Raw genomic sequence first — 27,517 nt, 5'->3', positions numbered from 1 at the left:
CACTACTACTACGAACTACTACTACTACACTACGACACTACTACGACTACTACTACGACACCTACTACTACACGACTACACAACTACACGACGACTGACGACTACACGATACTACTACGACTACTACTACTACGATACACTAACACGACACACACTACTACTACTACTACTACACTAGAAGACGACGTACTACGACTACTACTACTACTACTACGACTACTACTACTACTACTACTACGACGACTACTACTACTACTACTACTTCGACTACTACGACTGCTACTACTACTACTACTACTACTACTACGACAGCTGCTACTACTAGACTTCGACTACTACGACCACGATTACTACGACTACTTCGACTACGACGACGACAACGACTACGACGACGACTACTACTACGGCTACGAAGACTACGACTACGACGACTACTACGACGACTACTACGACTACGACTACGACTACGACTACTACGACTACGACTACGACGACTACGACTACGACTACGACGACGACTACTACGACTACTACTACTACTACGACTACTACTACTACTACTACTACTACTAGACTACTACTACGACTACTACTACTACTACTACTACTACTACTACTACTACTACTACTACTACTACTATTACTACTACTACTACTACTACTACAGCTGCTACTACTATTACTTCTACTACTACGACCACTATTATTACTACTACTTCTACTACTACTACTACTACTACTACTACTACTACTACTACTACTACTACTACTACTACTACTACTACTACTACTACTACAACTACAACTACAACCACTACTACTACTACTTCTACTACTACCACGACTAATACTACTACTACTACTACTACTACTACTACTACTACTACTACTACTACTACTACTACTACTACTACTACTACTACTACTTCTACTACTACTACTACTACTACTACTACTACTACTACTACTACTACTACTACACTACTACAACTACTACTTTTACTTCTACTACTACTACTACTACTACAACTTCATCTGCGACTACTCTTACTACTTAGATTACTACCATTACCACTACTTCTTCTTCTACTGCTGCTGCTTCTACTACTAATACAACTATCTCCACTACTTTTACTACTACTATTAATACTTCCTGCTATTGCTATTACAACTACTTACACCATTATGACCACTTATACTATTCTTCTTGTAATTATAACGATACTTTTAGCATTCTACTCATTCTACAATAAAGACTGCTTATATTATTTTTAATATTAATTTTAATATGTCCCCTTACTCTTTCTACCACTAAGCTATTTATTGCTGCTGCACTTCATACACTATGTATAAACAACTATAAAGTGTTAATGAACTATACATATGTTGAAAATCAGTAGTAAAAATGTATATAAATACATAACCCTTTTCTTATGTGGCTCGTCCCCATTAGCGGTCTAAAATATAAATTGTAAATCGCATTTACTCTGTGTATTCATTCTCATACACAGTTTTCGCTTTCAAACTATTAAAACTGAACTTACAACTGCCATTGACTTGAAATGTGCGACGAACTCTGTTCATGGAGTAGTTATTGTGGTCGGGTAAGATTGTCGTAGCACTCTTCGGTCGATATGTGTTAGTAATTTAATTAGCAAGCAGATTGAAGTCAACGGAGGATCTTCGCATTGTTACATCATATGATTTTAATCGGTAGTTTCATTCGTACGTCACGTACTGACCGCATGATAGGTGTGCATTATTCTCAATTTCTTAGAATAATGAGTGGAATCACATTTTGGTCGATGTAGTTAAATTGTGTACGGAACAGTTATTACTTTTTTTTACACAAAGACATGGCAGGTTATTGTTGAGTCATGGGTTCTTTTTGAGTATGGAGTATGGGGATCGCGTAAAATCCTTCGATAGAAATTTCGCATATGATGCAGTTCGTCACGTAAATGTTTTGACACAGTCACCATCATTTTGCTGATTAAAAATGCGAAAAAATAGGTCTAATTATTGTACTTCGTCCAATAAAATAAGATCGTTTATTTATTTATTTATATATTTTAAATCAACCTCCCCTGTAATGTCAGTTAGCTATGCACGCATTTCTTGAAATTAAAAAAGCCAATCATAATGCTGGTACTACTTTTTTCATATTTAGTTTAATTTTGTTCGTGTTACAATAATATATTGTAATTAATAGCATCTTAATTTTCATTCTAGTACATCATGGAGTGAAGTTATATAGCAGTAAATATTTATGGTACCGTACAATATCACAATTGATAATTATGTATAAGAATAAATCAAGTATTAAATAAGAAACGCAATTATATATTGATGCATTTCTAAAAGTAAAATTATATGAGCGCGCTCTCCTACATATCAATGCTTACACTTACCACATCAGATTGTATTTGGTTAGACGAAGACCCAGGCGCTTCATTTTGCATCTGGCTCTGAAAAGTTTACATAGTGAAATTAAATATTGACAATCGAAAAAACATGCATTTACAGTCGAATAAAATTTGATATAAACAAACACGACCTGCTTCAAATATTATTATTGAAAAGGCGTTTAACAGAAAAGAATACTTTTAATCAAAATGCGCTGCGTTTAGTCATGCGGGAAATGTACTCTGTAATAATTAACATAAGAAACACTGCCAGCAGACAGCGTTTTAATGCGACAATGACATAACGTGTATATTGTCCGCCTGACGATCTGGAGGTCACGAGATCGATAACCACTCCAAAGCGCTCTGAAGTTCTTAACCAAGAAACACAATACTGGTTCTGCCACAAAATAGACTCAAAAACGGCTGTGTAAGTTCAATGCGTTCCATGCAATATAAACCCAAAATGCTTGGGTCTATTTCTCAACTTTAAGATCAGATAATTATATATAGAGATTCGTTATTATAACGAATATATATTAATATGAAATCGCAATATAAATTTCAAAGTTATATATAGAGATTTGAAATTTATATTGCGATATATACAACTTATATATATCGCAATATAAATTTCAACTCTCTATAATTGACTTATATAGAGAGATTTGAAATTTATATTGCGATTTCATAGCATCTTTTGATATAGGTTTTCTTCTCCCATTGTACTATCAATTTTCCTTTATACAAACCAACGATGTATCGCGAAATATATGTGAGCATTTATTTTAAATTTAATGTTGTTTAACATTTTCCCCTCCACTTGGAAGCCCTTCCCGATAGGATAGGCTGTTTTACGTCTTTCCTATAGTAAATGGTAACTTATTTTGAATTAAACAGTTATTTGTTTAATAATTGGAGAGTTTTGTGCTACATCTTAAATAAGTCTTAAAGCCACACACCTTGCCTCTGACATTGAAATGAAAAACATGTTAATCAATACATATAGATGCAATTTGAAAGTGTGCAAAAAAGTCATTACATACATAGCCTAGTTAGCAAGTCATCTATTATTTGTCAAACGGTACCACTTTTAAAACCGAAAGAAGGATTTCTAGACGTAAACGTCCATTCGTTTCGACAAATGCAATTATATTTAAGTTTTAAAGCGAAAAAAAGACGGATTTCTACCTTGTAACCACCAGATATATTCTAATTGGCATAGATACTATCAAATATATGGCCTAGTTAGCAAGTAATTTATTATTCTTCAAACGGTACCGCTTTTAAAACCGAAAATCGGATTTCTAGACGTGTTCGTCCATTTCGACAAACGCGATCATTTTTAAGTTTGAAAGCGCAAAAAGGGCGGATTTCTACCTTGTAACTACCAGATATTTTATAATTGGCATAGATAAAATCAAATCTATAGCCTAGTTAGCAAGTAATTTCTTATTTTTCAAACTGTACCGCTTTTAAAAACGAAAGTAGGATTTCTAGACGTTTACGTCCATTTCGACAAACGCGATTATTTTTAAGTTTGAAAGCGCAAAAAGGCGGAATTCAACATTGTAGCCACCAGATATATTCTAATTGGCATAGATAAAATATGTTTCTTATTTATGCTTATATTAACTATGCCAAATTATGTGTGTGGCTTTAAGGAACATTCGTTTTTAAAAGTTTAAAATCAGCTTACCCATACATCGCTGAATTGATCCCTTTGCGTCACAGCTAACTGAAACAATAGTCCACGCAAGCCATTAATAGCAAAGACTCTTATGCGTATACGTTGATTTGCTAAGATAGTAGTTGTAATGTAATGTTTATATAGTACATATCGAAATGCATTCTTATTTAACATGTATATATCTGATGTTTAAGTTAAATTATTGAGAATAATTAAGAATATGTATAAAACTGTTTACACTTATGTACATCACATTCTGAATACTTTATCTATGCTGTCGGTCTAAGACAAGGAGAGATAATGTCCCAGATTCTTTTTTCATTGTATGTAGCTTTGGAAGAGTGTTTTATTTTTACAAAATAGCACATTGTCTGACTTAAATATAGAAGGCATAGCCTTAATTTTATTTTAATTTGCTGGTAACATGGTTATGTTAGGTAAATAAACTGCAGAAGTACAGAACCATGTAGATAACCTGTGTCTGTATTATAATTCTCCGGTATTAATGTGAACACTTAAAAACCAAATCTAATGTGTTTTCATAAAAGTGGACAAAGTCGACAAGATGATAACATTGGCATATACTTGCCAAAATATAGAAATGGTCGACAATTTCAATTAACTCGGAACTGTTATTATTCCACTTCAATTTAAATCAAGCACTTTTGGTTCGAAAAGCTTTTAAGGCCGTCCATATTTTACTTAATAAATGCACACAGTATGATCATAAACCGAAATTATTTTGTCGCTTTTTAGCTCGATTATTTTATAAGAAACAAATATAGTGGAGCTATCTTACAAACCCCGGCGTCGCCGTAAGCGTTGGAATGCAAAAGTTTGCGTACCGCATCAAATATTCTCTATTTTTTCCTTTACATATTGCTTTTATATTTTGCATACTTCTTTAAAAACATGACCCCAATCTATAAACAAGAGCAGACAACTTTATAAAGCATTTTGTTTTAAGAATGGTTGCCCTTTTATTACTTAGAATATGCATATTATTCATAAATCTATGTTAAAGTTTGCGAACCACCTCAAATATTTGCTACGTCCCTTGACATATTGCTTTCATATTTTGCATACTTCTTTACCAACATGACCCCAATCTATAAACAAGAGCAAACAACTGTAATCGGCATTTTGTAAGAATAATTGCCCCTCTTTAACTTACAATATGCATATTATTGATAAAGCTATGTTAAAGTTTGCGTACCGCCTCAAATATTTTTTATGTACCTTGTCATATTGCTATTATAGTTTGCATACTTCTTTACCAACATTACCCCAATCTATAAACAGAAGCAGACAACTGTATCAAGCATTTCGTAAGAATTATGTTCCCTTTTTATACTTTGGAAATTTGGTTAAGTTTTGTGTTAAGATTCACTTTTTTCCTAATGTATCAAAGCTATTGCTTTCATACTTGCAACACTAACTAACTATCATAAGGGGACTGTGTAGGAAAAGTTATGAAACCCTGACTGGCATTTTGACACAATTATGGCCCTTTATATAATTAGATTATTTTGTTAAGGTTTGTGTTTGTGTCCAATTTTACTCCTAAAGTATCATAACTATTTCTTTCAGACTTGGAAAACTCGCTAAATATCGTTGGGGACTGTATAGGGTAAGTTGCATAACTCTGGTTGGCATTTTATTGGAATTATGGTCCTTTTTTGAATTAGTAAAATTGAATATTTTAATAAAATTTGTGTTTAGATCGACTTTTCCTCTAAAGAATCAACCCTATTGCTCTCAAACTTTTAATACTTTCTTACTATCCTAAGGGTACTAAACCTGGCAAGTTAAATTTGACCTTGACCTTTGAATGACCTTGATTCTCAAGGTCAAATTAATTTATTTTGCTTAAATTGCCATAACTTCTTTATTTGATCAGATTTGATTCATACTTTGACAAAACAACACTTACCTGCCATACCACAATGGACTCCACCCAAACCATCCCCCACGCCCCATTCCAGACCCCCCCCCCAAAAAAAAAGTGTTTTTCCTTTTTTTCCTCTTTTTGAAAGATCATCTAATACATGACCACACCCCACAGTATACTCCCCTCTACAAACCCATCCCGATTACCCTCCCACCCGAAAAGAAATAACTTTTTTTTAAAACATGGTTAAAAAACACAAATATTTATTAATTCTATTTTTGAAGGACCGTCCAACCATCCTACCTAAGCTTTTGCTATCAAACTTGAAATAAAATCTTATTAGTTTGTTTTATGTCTTTACAAATTTTCAATAGATTGCGGAAAATATACTTGTACTAACAATGGGGGGATCCACATGGTCAGAATTGAGAAAACATGGCCGCCGATGCCTCGCTTAGATTGAAAAATTGAGTCCTCAAACAGGTATATCTTCCTTATAACTTACTTGTTTTTAATCGGATGACGCCTATCATAGGGTCAGCCGGACGCGGTTTCATCGAGTATCAACCGTTTCCCTCCGGTTGGTCTGAGTGTGGAGATTACTCATGGAATATTTAGCGATTTCCTGAACCGTCAATTGCTGTTGTACACGGACTAACAATAATATAACTGTTTTCACACTAATTAGCACTGTTTAAGTACCAGTTGTTCATGCGGACGCATTGTAACTGGCAAAAAATGGATACATCGATTGCTTATGGCGTTATTTTCAAGGTAAATTTGAGTTTCGAACAACTGTTGTTGAGCACGCACATGTCAAGGAATACCGTTTTCTCCGCCGAATAAGTCTACAACAACGTCGCATTGGCATGTTCTAGTGCATGTAGCGATACATATCTTATGTAAAGGCACTGAACATGTTAATTCGTATACGACATTGGCTATATGGATCATCAAAATTTAATTTTTAATAGGTTTTTTATTGCTAGCCTTTTGTAATGGCTTGCGAGTATTTGAAAATATTGCTTTTCCTCCAGACAGTTTTATTTATATTTGTTTTGGATTCCTGTTTTTGCTTGAAGAAATCCCTTCATGATATTGTCATTTAAGTGCATGTTCAATTGTTTTCAAAGCATTTTTTCATGCTAAAGGGACAAGTACATATAAAGACAGGATAACATTTTACCCGATTACTATACAGTTTGTGACCAGAACATAAAGGATGAATATGATTTTGGCTTGGGCATGTATTTAAACAACTTGGTAAATGCATTTTATCTCCTACATATTGTGTACTGTGTTTTAAGCTTTCAGAGATCAATTCATCAAGTATTTTTGTAAAAAGTATAGTTTTTCGAGTGAATATACTTAACAAATTTGATGATTTAGATTAGTAGCATTTTTCGTCCCAGGTTAGAATAATCAAGAATATTTTTATTGAAATTATAGTGTTGAATTGGTCTCTTTTCAGTACTCGTTTTACATGAGCCGGATGGAGGACAGACTGTACATATAACCTCGAAGCGGGCATACAACCTGATAGCTACAGACACCATTATATTTTATTATGTTTAGACTAAACTTCGATTATTGACGATTTTAACAGTGTAAGAATCAGTTTCCAATATTACATCTCTACTATACAGCATATATAAAACGAATAAAAACTTCAAAATATCTCTTGCTTTAACAAAGTTGACTCAATGAAACAAATAATATGATCTTAACATAATAGATCTATAACAGTGTTCTATAATGTATGTTCATCATAGAGAGGCAGGCAAGATGTACATCAGCAGTTACAGATGACCACTCAAGTTGCAACAATATAACAAGAAAGAGTCTCAGACTAAGTATGTATATGTGTATGTATATAACAATTCGTGGAACTAGTTTCATTCATATAAGCTAACAATTCAACTTTAAACTATAAAATAACAGTGTCATATTCTTTAAATTGAAATTATTTACTAACAATGAAACGGACATACTGAACCAATAGAATAATATCATTGTTTAACAATAACCGTAATATCTTATAGAGTTAACCAATAAAAACAAAAATATTCAAAAATATACAGGTCACTGAGCGAGATGCAGATGTTGTACTATGCCAAACAGAACAGCTTGGCAGACAAACAAGAAAAGTTCTACGAAATAATCATAGTACTGACTGATATTCTCATAACACAAATAAAAATGAGTGAGTACAAATGAGGTTATAACCTAAACATTGTTTCAAAAATAGTATATAGGCATTGAAATAATATATTTTGTTCACTTGTTGAATGGTTGTTCCAATGCTGGAAAACCCACATAAACAAACAAGGAACCAAACTATCAGTGTATGACTCAGAGATATGCAAGCACAAATATAATGAAAACATTTATATTTAATCTGTTAATTTCCTAAGTAAAGTAATTTGCGACAATGGTATCTCCAACTCTTCTCCCATCCGATACAGCCTGAAACATATCTACCTGGGCAACCTCTTCTAAAGGTTCCGGATCAACTGCTGGTTCCACCCCACATCAACCGAAGAACAGCACAGGCAATGATGGTGCGAAACACGGGCAGGCTTCATTCTAATCTGTTATAAAAAGAAGTTGGAGGAATTACATTGACAAATAATGTTACATCAAAAGTCATTGTTAAAAATGTTGTCAAATTTGTCCCCAATGTTTGATGCAGAGTAAATGGTAACAACTTATTTTTATCCCGAATGTAACAATTAACTAATATCTTATGTATTTCTTATGAGCTTTAACAAATACACAAAAACATATCTAAAAATGTTTAAATTGTTTTAGCTGGCATTCAGTCATGTATCAGTACTTCACAGTAATACGAGACAGCTGTGTATAATGCTGTTACATTGACTTGTTCAAGATGCCAAAATGAGTTGCATTTATTCATATTTAGAATATTCAGCATATTTTTCCGTCTATAACTAAGTTGAATTTAAGAACTGAAGTGTGTCTTTGGCATGCAAAAATAATGTTAAGTTATTAATAACTTTTTTACCAACTCTTAGACTTGATATGACTAGAAATATATGATGATGTCAATTTCTATTAACCATCTGTGTTGATTTTAAAAATACATTTTTTTATAATCTTTAATAATTTTCATCATTAATAATATAAACAATTTCCTTACATACCTCACCATGAAGGACATGAAAAGTTCTCCTCCAAACCCCGAAGGCCCTTTCAATACTGTTTCTGATGCCTATGCGAGCAGTATTGTACTATTCCTGAGCTTCTGACTCTGTGAAAACAGTTAAAAATATGTTGATAGTTTAAATACTGAACTATTTTATTGGAAAAGTGTTAGTACTTAGAGAATCAAGTAAAATCTATTTCATAATTATATGTGTTGTTTATATGCTTAGCATACATGAAAATTGTTTTGTGTGTTTCGTTTTGTTTTGCAGTTTATGAAAAAAACATTTGTCATTATAATATTCCACTAAAAGAAACATTGCAATATTCAACTAAAATATGTGTTTTGCTGGACACATTAGATATGTATCGCTACATGTACCAGAACATGCCAATGCGACGTTGTTTTAGACTTATTCGGTGGAGAAAACGGTATTCCTTGACATGTGCGTGCTCACCAACAGTTGTTCTAGAAGTTGTCCGTGTATAACAGCCATGTGCCTGTTCAACAGCAATCGTCAAAACCAATCGAAACTCAACTTTACCTTGAAAATAACGCCATTAGAAATCGGTATATCCATTTTTTGCCAGTTACAATGCGTCCGCATGAACAACTGGTACTTAAACAGTGCTAATTATTGTGAAAACAGTGATATTATTGTTAGTCCGTGTACAATAGCAATTGACGGTTCAAGAAATCGCAAAATATTCCATGAGTAATGTCCACACTCCGACCAACCAGAGGGAAACGGTTGATACTCTATGAAACCGCTTCCGGCTGACCCTACGATAGGCGTCATCCGATTAAAAACAAGTAAGTAATAAGGAAGATGTACCTGTTTGAACACTCAATTTTTCAATCTAAGCGAGGCACCGGCGGCCATGTTTTCTCAATTCTGACCACGTGATGCCCCCCATTGACTAAGGATCGTCTATAAAGTACAACTTCTTTAAATCATAAGAGAGCAATATGTTTCAATTCTGGTCCTCTTCCACTTAGAATATGACTGTATTACCATAACCTTATTGAGTTTCACCATTATGGCTTACATTATACTGTCAAGCACTCGAATAGTCGAGCGCGCTGTCTTCTGACAGCTCTTGCTTATTTATTTTGTTGGATCTATTTTTGTCATGCCTCTGAAATATTGGGTTTTAATAAATCAAAAGATATCAAACGCATTCATTCAACTATTGGCAAAGGATGTTAAATATGAACATAAACATATAGAATACCACAGTGTATGATAATTTAGGCAGATACCCATTATACGTGAATAGATATGTACGAATTATTAAGTATTGGTTGAACATTATTTACAGTAAAAAATATTATACAACCTATGTGTACCCAAGTTTAAATTTTCAATATAACTTACAAACATGCTTTTGGATGTGATTATACATGCAGAATTATTGACACATTCACGAAATAAAGGTTCGGTTATTTATTATAATTACAATTATAGATATGTAGATATGTACAGAATGTTTAACCTAATATTGAAAATGAACACTACTTAGATTTATTTATTAATTTAACTACGTTTATACTTTCTAAAACTGTGTGCTTCAGCACATCGCTTGAGAATTCAAACCGGAAGAATTAAACAAAACACAATCCCTCTTAAAGAAGGTTATTTGCTGACTTTAAATCAAGCATGAATTCCATTCTATTTGTGTTTGTTGATATAACCGTTTATTACGAAAAAAACATTAAACGTCTTAATTACATCAATTAATCTCTGTGCCACCCTATTATTAAATAGCTAAATTGTGCGAAAATGATGTAGAAAAAACAACATATGAAACATACTGATTAAAATCATTGTTTTAATTCTCAATGTTTTTACATGCAATGGGAATTACATACCATTCATTGAAACTGCTATTACGCTGATACTAGCAACCTTAATACACAAAAGTAATTTTAAGATATGCTTTATAAAGATAAGAAGATGTTACTGCCGTCAAAATAAATAATAATAATTCAAAATAAAACACAGATGGAAAGCAAACACAATTCAGTCAATCTAAAGCATTTCGTAAAACAACAGACACCTATTTAAACTAAGTGAACGTTATTTTCTTTCTAACCTAGGATTACTGTCGATCGAATCATTACAAGTATATACAGTATAGTTTTATAAGTTTCTTTTAACCAAATGCATTTAATGCAAAATAGTATTTATTCTTGTATCCCGTCGTTATTCAGCCTTTAATAGTTAATAAAGTCGATATAAAATTCACTAAATATTAAGCAATAACTACGTGTTAAATACGTTAACTATGAAAATGATCACGACATGTGTAATTACTTCATTACTGCATTCATCGTAAATATAGTGTTGCATTCAGTGTTTCAATTAGGAGCGATTAATTATACAACTGCGTCACGCGTTTATTAAACACTTATAAAACACATTCTTAAATCTTGACCATTAAAATAAGCAATAAAGCTAAAGAAAAAAGCTTACATTTCTAGCCATGTTATTCCTTTTGGTAAATTAAATACAAACCCGGAAGATCGCCTTATGTATAGGTTTACAATTTATTCAAATGTGTTCCAATATATTTATACCCACGAGCGGCTTTGTTATTGCGATAGGCGTATTGGGTTGGTGTAACCTAATATATCACTCTCAATTTGAATTCAATGGAATCCGCAATTAACGTGTATACTTAAGTAGGAGTAGTAGTAGTAGTAGTAGTAGTAGTAGTAGTAGTAGTAGTAGTAGTAGTAGTAGTAGTAGTAGTAGTAGTAGCAGTAGTAGTAGTAGTAGTAGTAGTAGTAGTAGTAGTAGTAGTAGTATAGTAGTAGTAGTAGTAGTAGTAGTAGTAGTAGTAGTAGTAGAATTAGTAGAAGTAGTAGTAGTAGTAGTAGTAGTAGTAGTAGTAGTAGTAGTAGTTGTAGTAGTAGTAGTAGTAGTAGTAGTAGCAGTAGTAGTAGTAGTAGTAGTAGTAGTAGTAGTAGTAGTAGTAGTAGTAGTAGTAGTAGTAGTAGTAGTAGTAGTAGTAGTAGTAGAAGTAGTAGTAGTAGAAGGAGTAGTAGTAGTAGTCTCTAAACCTTAAAGTTCGTGCACCTTAAACTTCAAACGCATTTATTTTTATGACAAATCAGTAAACAATACATTAATGTGATATAATTATGCTTTTAGATGTATCCTTTGTTTAATCAATACCGAGTGAAACAGTTTGCTTTTCAGATAAAATAACGGAGCTACGTACCTTTAAACATGTGTGTACATCGTAGTCTGCGTCACAGAAAATTACCCTATAAGATCGTGCACAGAGTTTGATGACGTCATGTAGCGATGCCCTGGCATGTGTTTATAATAAATGATGTCTGTTTTTGTGAATATGTGTTTATTTCTAATAAATAATTGTTGTTTTAGCTGACTTTCGTGACTAAACTGTATTAAACAGAAGGGTTTAAAAAAACATCGGTAAACATAAAAAACAAATATCAACTGTGTTAAATGTTATCAGAGGTCTAGATAAAGTTTATCGATTAACGGAAAATTGCGAAACAACGGCCAGTGGTCGGTGAATGCAACTGTTTCACATTGAATATCCAAGTAAAACAGTGGCACATAATAAAAACTAAAGTTTTTTGACGGACCATTGGGCGTTTGTTTGTTAAACTAACTCGAGTATGCATCGCTAGAAAAACATACGATTAAAATAAAATCCATAGCATCAGATAAAATAATATCTAAGAAGAAAACGCTATCTAGTATTCTGATGTTTAACTTATAAACTCGAAATCAAGTAACAAGAACTATATAACTTAAATATAACTCAGTTTAATCACAGTGGGGGCATAAAAAGCTGTCACCGCTTCTAATGACAGTTATTTTGTGACAAAATGCCAAATGTACGCAGTGAGAACATTTGTCGCAATAGGCCCAGGTCACGATCTTAACGTAATGCCTGGTGTCATCATTTGGGGGTAAAACTTTCCACAGACACAGCACACTTCTTCGTCATCGTCAATGCTCTCATCATCCGATCCGGATACGTTTCCCATTCCACTGGTCGATGGTTTGGGATTGAGTGGATCCATTATGAAGATATATGTGGATTTCCTCTTTTTCTCGATCGTCTTTCCCTTTCCTTTGGTAAGCATATTTTTCTTATCCTCTTCGTACTGGGATAATGTGTCAATAAACGAGGGATCTGTTATGTTTTTTCCCCCAGGTCTTCGTTTGGTAAGGCGTGGCTTTGCATTCTTCGGATTTTCAACTTTTGAGCACGTACATGCACAACCGCATGCTTTGCTGGGAGGGATCTCCGCAGTTTCCATTTTCATTTTTAAATATGCTTCAACAGCATCTTTTCCCTTCTTCATTGCCTTGACCTTCTGAACGGGTGTGTTGTCTGTGAATGATTCACAGGGAAACATTTTTTCACGCTCCACCGCGTTTCTATGTAGATGATATATTTCTGCGTTTTTAAAGGCGCCAGTTATATTTGAGGGGCACATGGCACGAAGGTATGCTTTACACGCCAATGCTGTCATGTCATATTTGGTAACCGACTTTCCCATGTTTTCTCTCATGAAAGAGGCACATTCCCTATAATAATAGCCCTTGAATGGTCCGAATATCCCCACATCAAGCGGCTGAAGTAGATGAAGATGAGACGTATGTGCCAGTAAAACAAACAGAATGATGTTATTCGCTACCGCCCAATCAATCATCTGCTTGGATGTGTGGCTTGCGTGGCCATCGTATATGAGCAGTATCTTCTGCGTTGCGTTAGCGATGGACCGGACATTTGGGAGGTAGTGGTTTTGGATGTAATCGCTGAATATGGCTGAATTTGACCATCCCGATTCTTACATCACAATCTTGGTCCCTGGCGTGCTGCCTTTGTAAAGGTCATCGTTCATCCGCTTTCCTTTATAAATGAAGTCCGGTCGCGTTTGCGCAACCTATCACAGTTGTGGTTGTGGAGCGGGGGGATGTCACAGACTGTGGTTTTTCATGTATGGGGGAAATTATGTTTGAAGGGCGGTGCTCTGGCTAAATGCCGGTTTTGTCAAGATTGTATACGAATTGGGGCTTATCAGACAACTCGTTTTCTTCAATAACCTTTTTGGAAGTATCGTTCGACCACAGCAGGGGATGCCGATTTCGCTCTGTTGGTTTCCAGCGCACTCGGTTTTACCGAGCTTACACGCTCTTTCCATCGCTTTAGGAACCCAGTCATCCAGCAGTTGCTTGGCGGTTTTGCGTTAGATTTTATCCCTAATGTCTGGGCTAATTCTGCACCAAGTTCCTTAAGTTTATTGTTAGTTATGCCATAGCCTAGCTGTGCCATTACCTCTACATGCTCAACAAGAGATTGCTCCTCTTCCAACGATAGCAATGTTGTCTCGTTTTTTAAGTTCGTTGGGTCAACACGCCCTTTGACTCTATCTCGCGGAGTCTGAATTGGGACTCCAAACATCAAGTCTGCCTCTCTCACGGATAGTTTTTCAGTTTTGACATTATATAATGCCTTATCTAGAAGCTCTGTGGTGTAAGTGCGGTACTTCGCGTAATGATTGCTAGACTTTGGATAATGCTGGAGTTTCAAAAGAGAGAACAGGATATGTGTGAATTATTTTTAAAACGACGTTAATTGATTTGTTATCGTATTGTAATGCAAAGTATTCAAAACATTGAACACATTAGAAATTCGAGACGGGCCTCCAAGGGAAACAACCATTACAACATGTTTCGATCACAACAAACACCGGCGGCCGTGTGGTAAAAGAATTTTGCAGATTTTCAACATTTTTGGCGATTTCTATGGGAACGAGGTTAAAAATCGGACAATATATGTAATTATTCCAAGTTCATATTATATTTATTGTATTATTACCTGTTTTTTCCTCATGATTTTCGTTTCTTCGACTGCGAAAATTATTTCGTTACAAAGTTGAACAGTTTTCGGGCGCGTGCGTTCGAATGTGCTTGGTAGTTTACGTCATAAAAGAAGTACACGATCTTATAGGGTAGCACGAAGTTATAGGAAAGGAGGATAGTAGTAGTAGTAGTAGTAGTAGTAGTAGTAGTATAGTAGTAGTAGTAGTAGTAGTAGTAGTAGTAGTAGTAGTAGTAGTAGTAGTAGTAGTAGTAGTAGTAGGAGTAGTAGTAGTAGTAGTAGTAGTAGTAGTAGTAGTAGTAGTAGTAGTAGTAGTAGTAGTAGTAGTAGTAGTAGTAGTAGTAGTAGTAGTGGTGCAATAATAGGGTTTCTTTTTTAACTTCTATTTCCTTTAGGAATTTACGCGTAGGTGAATTAACTTCTTAGAGTCAAAGTACAAATGGGCAACACAACTTTGCAAACAATATTGCATACAACTGACAAGTTGTTGACAGGTGAGATCTCACAATGCCATTTAGACATCAATATTTCCATTCAGTTATATCGTTGAAATATTCAACGCACGTTCATGGTGAATTACCTGTCTACCGATTGATATGGAATGCCTAGTCTGTCTCCTGTTGACTATTGATATATCGAAGGTTTCATTGAAATGATTTTGGTTTAAATCATATGATATGGGTATATAATAGTATGCTGTGTGCTTGCCACATTATGCGGTGTGTTTGTGATGGTATGCTGTGTGTTTGTGATGGTATTCTGTGTGTTTGTGATGTTATGATATGTGTTTACCATAGTCTGCTGTGTGTCTGTCATGGTATGTTGTGTGTTTGTCATGGCATGCTGTTTGTTAGAAATGGTATGCTGTGTGCTTGTGATGGTACGCTGTGTGTTTGTGATGGTATGCTGTGAATGTCATTGAAATGATGTGGGTTTAAATCATATGATATGTGCTTATAATACTATGATGTGAGCTTGCCATAGTATGGTGAGCGTATGTGATGGTATTCTGTGTGTATGTGATGGTCTGCTGTGTGCTGTTCATGGTATGCTGTGTTTTGACATGGTATGCTAGGTGTTTGTCATTGTATGCTGAGTGTTTGTCATGGTATGATGTGTTTTCGTCATAATATGCTGTGTGTTTGTCATGGTATGCTGTGTGTTTATCATGGTATGCTGTGTGTTTGCTGTACTATCCTGTGGGTTTGTCTAACATGATGTCCTTTTCATTCGCTATGATGTAAGTTGGCGTTATTTTCATTCGGAACACTCGGCTTTTGTCAAAGAACTAATGGTTATGTCATACGTATACCCGTAGGTCCGTACGGCCGTATTTCTGTCCGTCCATGCGTCTGCCTCTTTGTTTATGTTTCTGTCTGTCTTTGTTTCTGTCTGTGTTTCTGTCTGCCTGTATGTCTGTCTGTCTCTCTGTTTGTCTGTCTGTCTGTCTGTCCGTCCGAAAACTTTAACATTGACCATAACTTTTGCAATATTAATATCTGTGTGTGTGTCTCTCCGTCCGTCTGTCTGTTGTCTGTCTGTCGGTGTGTCTGTATTTCTCTCGGTTCCTCCGTTTGTATGTACGTCCATCCGTGTGTCCTTATGCCCTTGTGTCCATCTGTCCGTGAGTCTCGTCTGTTTGTCTGTCTGTTTTTTTGTCTGTCCGTGTGTCCTCATTTTCGACTGTCCGTGCATCTGTCTTTCCGTCGGCATGTCCTTCCGTTCCTCCCAGCGTCCGTATATATGTCTTTCTCTCTGCCGGATACACGGACATACAGACAGACGGACGGACATACGCACTGACATACGGAAAAAAGGACCCTTGGACTGAAGGAGGAACGGACGGAGGGACGGGCAGACGGACAGGCAGGCAGGCAGACAGACAGACAGACAGACAGACAGACAGACAGACAGACAGACAGACAGACAGACAGACAGACAGACAGACAGACAGACAGACAGACAGACAAGACAGACAGACAGACAGACAGACAGACAGACAGACAGAAATACGGGCAAACGAACCGACGGACATACGTATGACGTAACTATTAGATCTTTGACAAGAACCGAGTGTTCCGAATGAAAATAACGCCAACTTACATCATAGCGAATGAAAAGGACATCATGTTAGATAAACCCACAGGATAGTACAACAAACACACAGCATACCATGATAAACACCTAGCATACCATGACAAACACACAGCATGCCATGACGAAAACACAGCATACCATCGCAAACACACAGCATGCAATCAAAATCACACAGCATACCATCACATACACACACCATACTATTTCAATAACACAGCATAGTATTATAAGCACATATCACATTATTTAAACCCACATAATTTCAATGAAACTTACAGCATACCATCATAAACACACTGCGTACCACAATAAACACACAGCATACCATTTCAAACACACAGCATACCATTAAGTACACACAGCAGACTATGGTTAACACACAGCATATCATCGAAACACACAGCATATCATCACAAAAACACAGCATACCAACACAAACACACAGCATACCAACACAAACACACATCATAATACGACACACAGCATACTATTATAAACACATATCATATGATTTAAACCCAAATCATTTCAATGAAACCTTCCATATATCAATAGTCATCAGGAGACAGACTAGGCGTTCCATAGATTGACGATTCAGATTTGCAATGCTAACGACCATGAAGAATGTCAATTACTTCAGTACTGAACGAATCATTTTTGAGAGAAACCGCACTTACATTTACTGTAATTTGTAATTTGTAACCATCGTACATTTTAGATCCAACTAACCCATCCGAAAATATTCTCTTACAACTTTATGTACCTTTAAGTCCAAATGCGGTGTTTGAACATGTGTGCATAAAAAGAGGACATTCGGCGGATGACCTTTGTTGTACAGTTTGGCACGTTTTGAATACGAAAAAGTCTTCCTGTTTTTTGATAATATATAGTCGTGTCTTTTGTTACCTTTATGTGTTAAGGTCTGCCGGGTCATTTAACAATGTAAAATGTTTTCAATATTTTTAACGATACAATATATCAAGATGATTTGTTTAAATAACAAAGCAGGTCAAATACAATGTTAACTTTATTTTATTCGGGTAGTCATGTTACACAGAAGAAGGGACATGCAGTACACGAAATGGTCATTTAAGGTAGCGCACCTCTAATGATTTCCCGCGATCTCTTCGAAGGTTGAAGAGCCTACTATTAGGTGCCGTAGCCTAGTGGTTAAGGCGATAGACTAGAAATCTTTTGGGATATTCCCGCGCAGGTTCGAATCCTGCCGACGACGTATACTTTTTTGCGACGCGTTTTATTTATTTTCTAACGTAATTTAATTTAATATGGCATATAAGCTATATTTATGGTTAAATATGTTGCAATTTTTATGCACATTCTTCAATTATTAAAATTAAAACAACGTTATGGCAAAATTGGGTGATTTACTGTTGAAAATACGAACCATGCATGTTGCATTTTTATTTTTATTTCAAAAAGTAAACGGTAAATCTGTCTAGTTCTTGGTATTTTTGCTGTATATAGTGTTTCTATAAAACTAAGTTTAAAATATGACTTAAATGATACTATTTTGAATTTAATGACACTTTGTTTTTAACCGACCCAATTTTTACTTGGCTGAAATCACTTACATTTCATGGCGCTCTTCCATAGATAAAAATTTGTAAAAAATAAATGTCTGTAAAAGAATACTTATTTCATCTTGTTTAAACTTTAAACACCTTTACAGCATCTGTACACACCAACTGCATGCCCATACTTGGAAATTTGAATGAATTATGGAACTTTTATATACCCCAGGGGTGAAAACAAACTGGACAAAAGCCGAGCGTGGGGTTGTTTTGAAAAAATCGGTATATTTTTTTAAAAAGCATGGAAAGCCTACCTAAAAATGTGCATGTAGTTCAGTGAAATGATGCTGATTAAGAAAATAATTAATTAGATTATATTTGGATATGTGCCCATTAGAGGTGCGCTACCTTAATGCAGTACTTTTATTGCTTGTAGTGTATGACAGTCGAGTGCAGTGGAATTCTTCCATATGGCCTCCAACCGCGCATTACAGGCGTACCCTTTTCTGTCCAAAGTAAGGGGATCTTATACAAATCAATCCCTGCATGAACAAAATTGTGTCTATACAAACATTATATTCATATATATAGCACATCAAATGTTGAAATGCCTATATTGATTAATTCGAAAAATAAAAATAGTCATTATTTTGCATTTGGAATAAAAACTATTACAGCAAATTAAAAGAAAATATTTTGAAGCCTTACCTATTGTCAGCTTTTATCGTGGAATGAGTTTATCAAATTCTTACGAATTCATGAACAGTGGTTTCGTAGATACAGGGCAAAATGAACAACTTGCATAGATAGTATTTGCATGTATATGTACATATATGTATACTATGTAATCTTAAGGTATACCTATATATTTTACTCAAAAGTAAAATTTCAGAGATTGCCTCAACGAAGATTTACATGCTTTGAACTGAAGACTTTTAGTGGCATGTGCTTGGTATCATTTACACTGCACATCTGTAATACACGAAAGACGCGCTTTTATGTGAGGGTAAAGCGATCTTGTTTTTGATGGAGGATAACGCTATTGCTTAACATCACTACACCAGGAATCAACTCCTTTTAATATAAATTTAACACATCGACCAAATATTTGCATTTACCTGAGTCATGTGTAATAATTATTTAATTTCCTTCATTGAACAGTTAGCAAGCAAATTTATACGTTACGTTTGCATGCACAAATTTAATCTAACTTTTTTGAAATAAATCATAGCATGATATATCAGATAACCATCAAAATGAATGTGATTTTCTGAACTGGAATTGATATCTTTAAGTTTAATAAGACACATTAACAAAATCAACAGTAATAGAAACAACAAAGTCATGTTTCACAACGGTATGAACACGATTAAAAGGAATGCAAATATCATTAAGAAAAATGATAATAATAATATTGAGAATTGAACACAAAAATAGCTACAAGAGGCATATATTCATATTAATATTCAAAATAAAGATAAACGTATGCAAAGAAACACGATCAAATACACGTATACTATAGCAACCTTACTCTTTAGCTGCACATCAATTAAATCCACCGTAATATAAACGCAAATGTAAATGCATGTGTTTATCGTCTGATTACGATACATCTTCAATCGACTTTGACATTTGCCCTCCGATCACTGGGATAAAAGTCGTCCGTTTACATTCGGCGCAGTTTGCAGCCACGGTACATTAGCTTTTTTGCCTCATAGGTACCCATTAATACTCCTGGGTGGAGAGGAGCAATCGTGGGTTTAATATTTTAATTTAATTGATATACATGTATTTTATAATCAGTAATTAAAATCATTTAAAGGAAAGTGGCTGTTTACCTATTTAAAAAAACACTGATACATTGATTAAACTTGTTTTGTCCTCATCTACCTTACATGCCAAGAAAGATCACAATTAAAGGTTTCTATGTACTAAAATTCATTACAATAGCTCAATGTGTTCTTCTTGAAGTGAGCTGAAACTATTCTCTATTTTTAGTAACAGTGACATTGACCTGGATCCCATCTTCCTCATATGTTTCACAAAATGGACTACACAACGGTATAAATATTTACAGTTTACGTTCGAAATCAAAAACACGTTTGGAGTTTTAAGCGTAAAAAAGTTTTTGAGTCGCATTCGACGGTGCCGACGAGCCATTGGCCTTGTTTACACTGGGCGCGATAAACCTCCTCACCATGTTGAACACGTATGCTCAATTTTAACATTCCTTTTCTTTTGGACAGAGGTATACTGCAGACGGGATTAATGATTGATATTCTTAAATTTAATTACAAATCCTAGGATCTCCGGATCGATAGATAAAATAGCAATCACAATGATTTTAAATATTTTAAATACTCTATTTTACGTGATATATTTTATTACTATAGTCTAAAGTTTGCAATTTTACTAAATCCCTTAAATGTGTGTAAGAGACATGTTTCCGTGATAAGATTTTTATAATTAGCCTCGTCCCAAAATAAATTAAAGGATGCAAAACATATGCAAATCCATAATTAGCATACATACCATTTTATAAAGGTATGTTGCTAATGACACAAAGTATAAAATCGTTAATATCCACATTTATTGTTAACAAATCAGACTACTGATAAACGGAAGGGTCATAATTTATTCACTTGATCCCGTCGGTTTTTCCACGGGAACAGTTGCATAGGCACGTATCGTATATGTGTTTGCTTTATTATCTTTACTATACAAAGCCACACACGATGATCTAATTTCTGATGGGTTTATAGCTGTCGACAAATGCTTTCAAACGAAGAAAGAATGGCGCGCAAAAAAATAATTTTACACTTGACCTCACCGAAAATACCGGCCAAGGTTTCGCAAATAGAAATTTAAATTGACATTAGTGTGTAGATGTTCCATATGGAGTTACGGAATGCATGATAATGTCCATGTACTTTATTAATATATATTTGCCTTTAAAAAAACCTTTGATTTTGAATCGGCTCAGTTAAAATACATTTTTATTTGATATCATTCTACACAAAACATGTAAGTGTTTGTAAAATTTTGTTTAACTTCTCGCGATAAACAGAGACACATTTTCTGATGAACACTTTTACTCCGTAATCCATTTCTGTACGACGTTTGTTTCCCCTTTAAAGGGACAGTCAACCAGATTGACGGTAAACGAAAAGTTCTTCAATACCGTAATTTATACAATTATTAGTTTAATGATTAAAATATCACGACTGGTATATTACATTACTTGAAAAATGTTGTTAAGTTTTCATATGTTCAGTATATTCGTAATACAATTGTACTGAGTATTTCTACCATGTAACTAAAAGTTAAATATAAATAACGCAAGTAGATTGATCATTTTATATATAAAATATATACAATTATATACAATATACAATATACGCATGCGCAATTTGCATTCCTGGGTTTACCACGTGGCGATGATGATCAATCTATCATTTCATCCCAAAGACTCAAACCTAATACAAATTAAAATTTATCTTTCTTTAAGTCCAAATGTTTTTTTATTCGGCTGTATATTACTATAATGTCGTTTTAATTTAAATGCAACATGTTATGGTTGAAGCAAAAAACTGACAAAAAGAGTGTAAAAAGGTGAAATATTTTGAAGTTTGACCCTAATGTATAAATCGGTCTCGAAGGCATCTATGTGTTCTTGCGGTCAACACTCCACCATTTTGGCTTTTTATATTTGTGGTTAGGTCCTTTGTTTGCATCTGACTCTTTGGCAATGTTTCCCTTACATAAATAATGAACAATAATGTCTTACATTTTAACGTAAATGTCAATTATTTGACGACACATGTTGTCTTCATATTGATATATAAAATGTATAATGTTAATGTGAAATAACAGTACGATTCAGGTATAAAGTGCATTTCCTCATGACCGGATTCACGTTTTCAAACTTAAAGCTTTGATCCTAGCTGATTTAAATGTACGAGACATTTTCCAGTGTGCACACCGTATTGTTCTGTGAAGCACAATTGCATCAATTACAATTCGTATCTATACAAGTACTTAAACAACAACACACTTCGGCAAACCATATTTCATAAGAGTGTTTTGCTTTCTTAAATGTGATAATACTTGAACTCGGTTCACATCACCTTGAATATTTTCGACGGATTTATTTATAAACGGTAGGCTTCATAAACTATGTTTTGATCGTGTCGTTGTTTGTTATAATTGCTTTTGATCTTCAAGTATGACCTTTTTGACTGTATTCTTGTGCGCGATAAATCGACTAATAAGTAACCATAACTGTCATTTTTATTCGAACAGCCTATTGAAGTTTAATATCGGGCGATTCTCCTCACAAAAACACTGCTGTAGTTTGAACTTTGCCCTGATTGTAATGTAAAACCTTTGCTTATAAAGTAGCATTCGAAAACAAGTTTTAATTTTACATTACAGGTAGCAATGCGGTTGCTGTGATACAACACTATCTAATATTAATATTTGTGAATAATGGCATCTATTTATTAAGAATACACAATTGTATGGCAGAGTAATAGCGGAACAGCCTGTCATGACAAATTTATGTATTTTGAAGTTTCACCAAAATTATAACATTTTTCTCGCAGGAAGAAATGTGTTCTTGCGTGCACCACATAGCCATTTTTAGATTAATATATTTGTGTCTAGGTTTTTCTAAAAATTTATATATCGTGTTTTGCAATGCAGAAAATCGTTCAAGTAAGACGGACCGACCAGACGAATAAAGTGATTCTCTCCTACCTGACCGACTTAAAGTAAATAAAAAAGATCGCACTATAGACCTGAATTGTTTACTTAACAATACACATTTACGCTTTGTTAAATGTTTAATGGTTTCCTGTTGGCCGATCTTCAAAGAATTCGATTGGTTGTTGGTTGTTGGTAGTGGAATCTAATATGAAACGTGTAGACAATACATGAATAGGCTCGAAACACTAATATCGAAAAATCCTCGCACGTTGTACATTCATATATGTAAGAAGTTGACGCGTTTCGTCATTTACATCTGATCATATGTTGCTGTGAAATACACAGAGAAACCTTTGTGCAAACGGATTTTGCAGCAAAATAAAATATTTTTATTTAAACTATAGTATGCCTGTTTTTTTATTGTAAATGTTTGGTAATGTTTCAATACACATTTTAATATATTAATAATAAGCATGGTCAACATTTTAAAAAGTTCTTACCAAGTGCCATGTTCCCTTGAACACGGGAAGCGATTGCTTTATCCAAACCTCTTTGGATATATGTTTAATTGAAGTCTATACAATGATGTTAAAAGGACTTTAAGTTAATACTATAGTTACCTGCTACTATAAATGTGTGTCTGCCAAATTATTGAAAATGAGTGGGGTTTTCTTTGTTGTTATTTTACAAAAAAAAATGAATGCTGTACTTGTCGCACAATCTTTTTACAATGTTAAATGTTTGTAGCATAGTGAGGACCTCTTTTTGACACCACTTATGCCACACGTTGGTACACGGCAGTCCATTAACAAGACAAGGTAAATGTAAAAATAAAGAGTGTATGATATGGATGTAAAGGGAATGATCATAAGAAGCAAATGAACGAGTATGAAAGAGTTGTAAAAGGCACTGTAGCTGCATAAAGTGTAAAATCTAATTCACTTGGTATATTTGTATTTATTTACAATCCACGTTATATCATTGACAAGGTACACGTGGAGTTGGTAGATATGATATAATAGGTTAATATTGTTATAACCAATTAACTGTGGTAGCATTTACGAACTATGCAAAACGTAATTACAGATTGCAAAAAAATCAAAATCAAAATATAGTTCACCAAGAGGAAATATTTTGAATAATTCCAATTAAGAATTAAACATAAGGTCAAGGTCAATATTATTCGGTAAAATTAATTATAAGCTTCAAGTATACACACACTAATGGACGGTCGGTGTGATGGCAAAACTGACAATACAATCACCAAAGTGCACACGTTTCTGTTTGCTTAAATTGTTTGTTAAAGATTCTTTGCGGTACAAACTTGACCTTACTCTTATTTTTTCAAGACGCCAAACAGTTGTGAATTATCGTTTTGACAATACATTCGTAAATGTACTACCCTCTACAAATACCTGCTATAAACTTTCAGTTCTTCTAATTACGTCATAAACGTAGTGTTCGATATATTGACTCCTTTGGTTATTCATATTGGACTATTCATTCAAACTCATCTACTTTACGAGAATTTTCAAATTCAAATTTCTAATGCCTCTAATGTTCTTTAAGATATATACAATATCTCTTTAAAAAAAATCTAAATGTATACAAATCTTGTTAATTAAAGATGAAAAATTCATAAAAAGAAGTATCACAAAACGATTGTACAGTTTTATACAATTGCAAAGATTTTTATTTTGAACAGTTCAAAATTTATGAATGTAAATAAAACACTGTTGGGAAATCCCACTGATCTGTTAAGATTATATCGAACGACACATGGAGACATTTTTCTGCATGATATAAGAGTAAATATAACTAATTTTGTATACACACATTGTATCTATAATATTATTTATTTTTTAAATATGCCATTTATTTATTTGTATTAAGCATTCCTCGATCGCATTGAAATGTTTGTTAGTCATTGCAAAATAAATATGTTAACATTAAAATTGTAATTAGTCAATATTGTCTAAAGAAATAACACACACAACCTGCGGCACAAAGACCCCCATCCTGTCACACCAACAAAACACATCACATCTGTTAAAAGTACAAGTCAACTATTAACATAAACCCACATATGACTTAACGACCAAATGTCACAGCATCAACCAATATGTATACAATAAAACAGTCACAAAATAAAAAAGCTACATAATGCGAAAAATATTAGAATTGCAATAATTGGTTTATGACAACTTTTTATGGGCTCAATGATTTCACAAAAGCTTCACAGTATAAACAATCATGTAAATAAGGTAAGGATTATAGAGTCATACATATTGCACATGTTCGATGCACATGATTAATGCTATTGGTTTCAACATAACATTTATATGAAAAATCTGTTGTTGTTTTCAATTTGCTAAATGTGCTTATAAGCGCTACCGACTAACACCAAAAACAAAAACAAATGTCGCGGCCGCTACACTGCCTCCATCTGATTAGTGCATTACTAACGTTATAGGAACAAACTTTATATGCGTTCTTGAAGACAAGCTTTATCTCTTTATATTTATGTATTGCTTTCCTTTATCAACTTTTCTGATTTACACTTAGTAAAACTTACAAATACCATAACTTACACTTTCTTAATCAAATGATTGGACGTTATTTGCTATATTTTAGTACACACGAATTTCACAAGTTACGCTGATTATTGAAATAGAATAATATAACAGTCAAACAACATTCAAACTTGAAACTTTCTAGATAGAATTATCTCCATTACACATAGCGACAGTACATTAATTATCGATATATTATGATGTACCATGTAAAGTTGTGTGACCAGAAATGACAGTCTAATGAGACAAACACAATACGAAAAGAACATTTACAATCGTATTCCGACGATAATTTCAAATTGTGCGTCTAAAAGCTTTATTTAAACTAAAACATTATTTAAATAATTTTTACATAAAGCTCCCACGATAAAAGTACCTTTTTACAAGACAAAGTACAAAGACAAATAACATATGGAAATAAAAATAGTTGAAAAATAAATAATTAATTTTTGGTAGTCACACGTACAAAAGGATCACCCACAGCTTGGCAGATACTGAATTTTAGGGACGAAATGTTAATAAACATACACAATGTTCAAAGATTGAATAACAAACATACATACATAAATGAGCAATGTAATTTAATGCTGATCCATAAAGAAGCAAACAGTTTACAAGTTCGTGTAAAGTGCATGTCGTTCATATCGAAGATGCATCAACAGTTGGTGTCACATTTTAACGTTGAATTCGTGTCCGTGATAAGTGCCTTTGAGTATGCGCGACACCATTTGTCTGTGTTGCAGTAAGGACATGTGCAGTTTGGATCTGGAAGTAACCATATACATACACGCGTAAATGACATGTCTTTTTCTACTTGTATATACCTGCTTTTTCCCTTCAAACTCAAAATGAGAGGTATACTGTTTTGATCAGTAAAAGTATAAAGATATGCTACAACACATGCTATAAAAATAATAAAATAATTGCTGCGTGTTTAAAATATTGCGTATTGTTCTGTTTATATTGTTTTGTAAGTAAAAGCGTGTGTGTTTTTTCAGACGTTTTGTCACACTTTTGTGTTCTTTATATGTATCAACTGCTTATAACGTAATTATACAATTTTCTTGAGCAGTGAAAACGATTTTCACTACCTTATCTTGTTATTAAATTAACGCGTTACTTCAATTAAATATAAACTGTATGACATTACTTTTACATATAAGCCGGTAATGAACTATTAAAAATAACCCAAATTAAATACATTTTTATTGCCAGTAAATTGCTTACCAGTAAATTACTTACCTGACTTGTTTTTCTTTTCGCAACATTTGGGAAACTGAATCTCCGTCTCTTGTTCTGTTGATTCATTCATACCATCCACCAAGGCGCACGTGATTTTTGTTTTGCCTTTACGAATGTCGTCGCCCTTAATTTCGTCGTTACATGCGAGCGTATGGCCGTTAGTATTATTGAAAGAACTTTCACAGTTGAACTTAGATCCTACAAATACATGAAGTCAATGTTTACGAACAACTCCACCATTTAAAAGAAGAAATACTTTATAACAAAAATGCAAAGCACATCGAACAAGCTTGAAAAATAAAATATATCGCGAAATATAAGTGGCATTACAAAATAATGAC

General features: G+C 33.9%; 1 protein-coding gene across 1 annotated transcript in view; it reads right to left on the bottom strand.

Moving 5' to 3' along the window:
• Nucleotides 1–24,364: 24,364 nt before the first annotated feature.
• LOC127836457 (uncharacterized) overlaps nucleotides 24,365–27,517 on the bottom strand; it is a 28,593-nt gene continuing 25,440 nt past the window's right edge. The window contains exons 4-5 of the mRNA XM_052363102.1: nucleotides 27,177–27,374; nucleotides 24,365–26,699 (exon numbers count right to left, since the gene is read on the bottom strand). Of these exons, the coding sequence (XP_052219062.1) occupies nucleotides 26,590–26,699; nucleotides 27,177–27,374 (308 nt within the window). The 3' untranslated portion in view covers nucleotides 24,365–26,589. The remainder of the gene's footprint in view (nucleotides 26,700–27,176; nucleotides 27,375–27,517) is intronic.

This window comes from Dreissena polymorpha, chromosome 6, assembly GCF_020536995.1.
Source record: "Dreissena polymorpha isolate Duluth1 chromosome 6, UMN_Dpol_1.0, whole genome shotgun sequence".
NCBI classification, from domain to species: domain Eukaryota; kingdom Metazoa; phylum Mollusca; class Bivalvia; order Myida; family Dreissenidae; genus Dreissena; species Dreissena polymorpha.
Note: the sequence above shows the minus strand (reverse complement) of the source record. Positions and strands in the feature narration are given on the sequence as shown.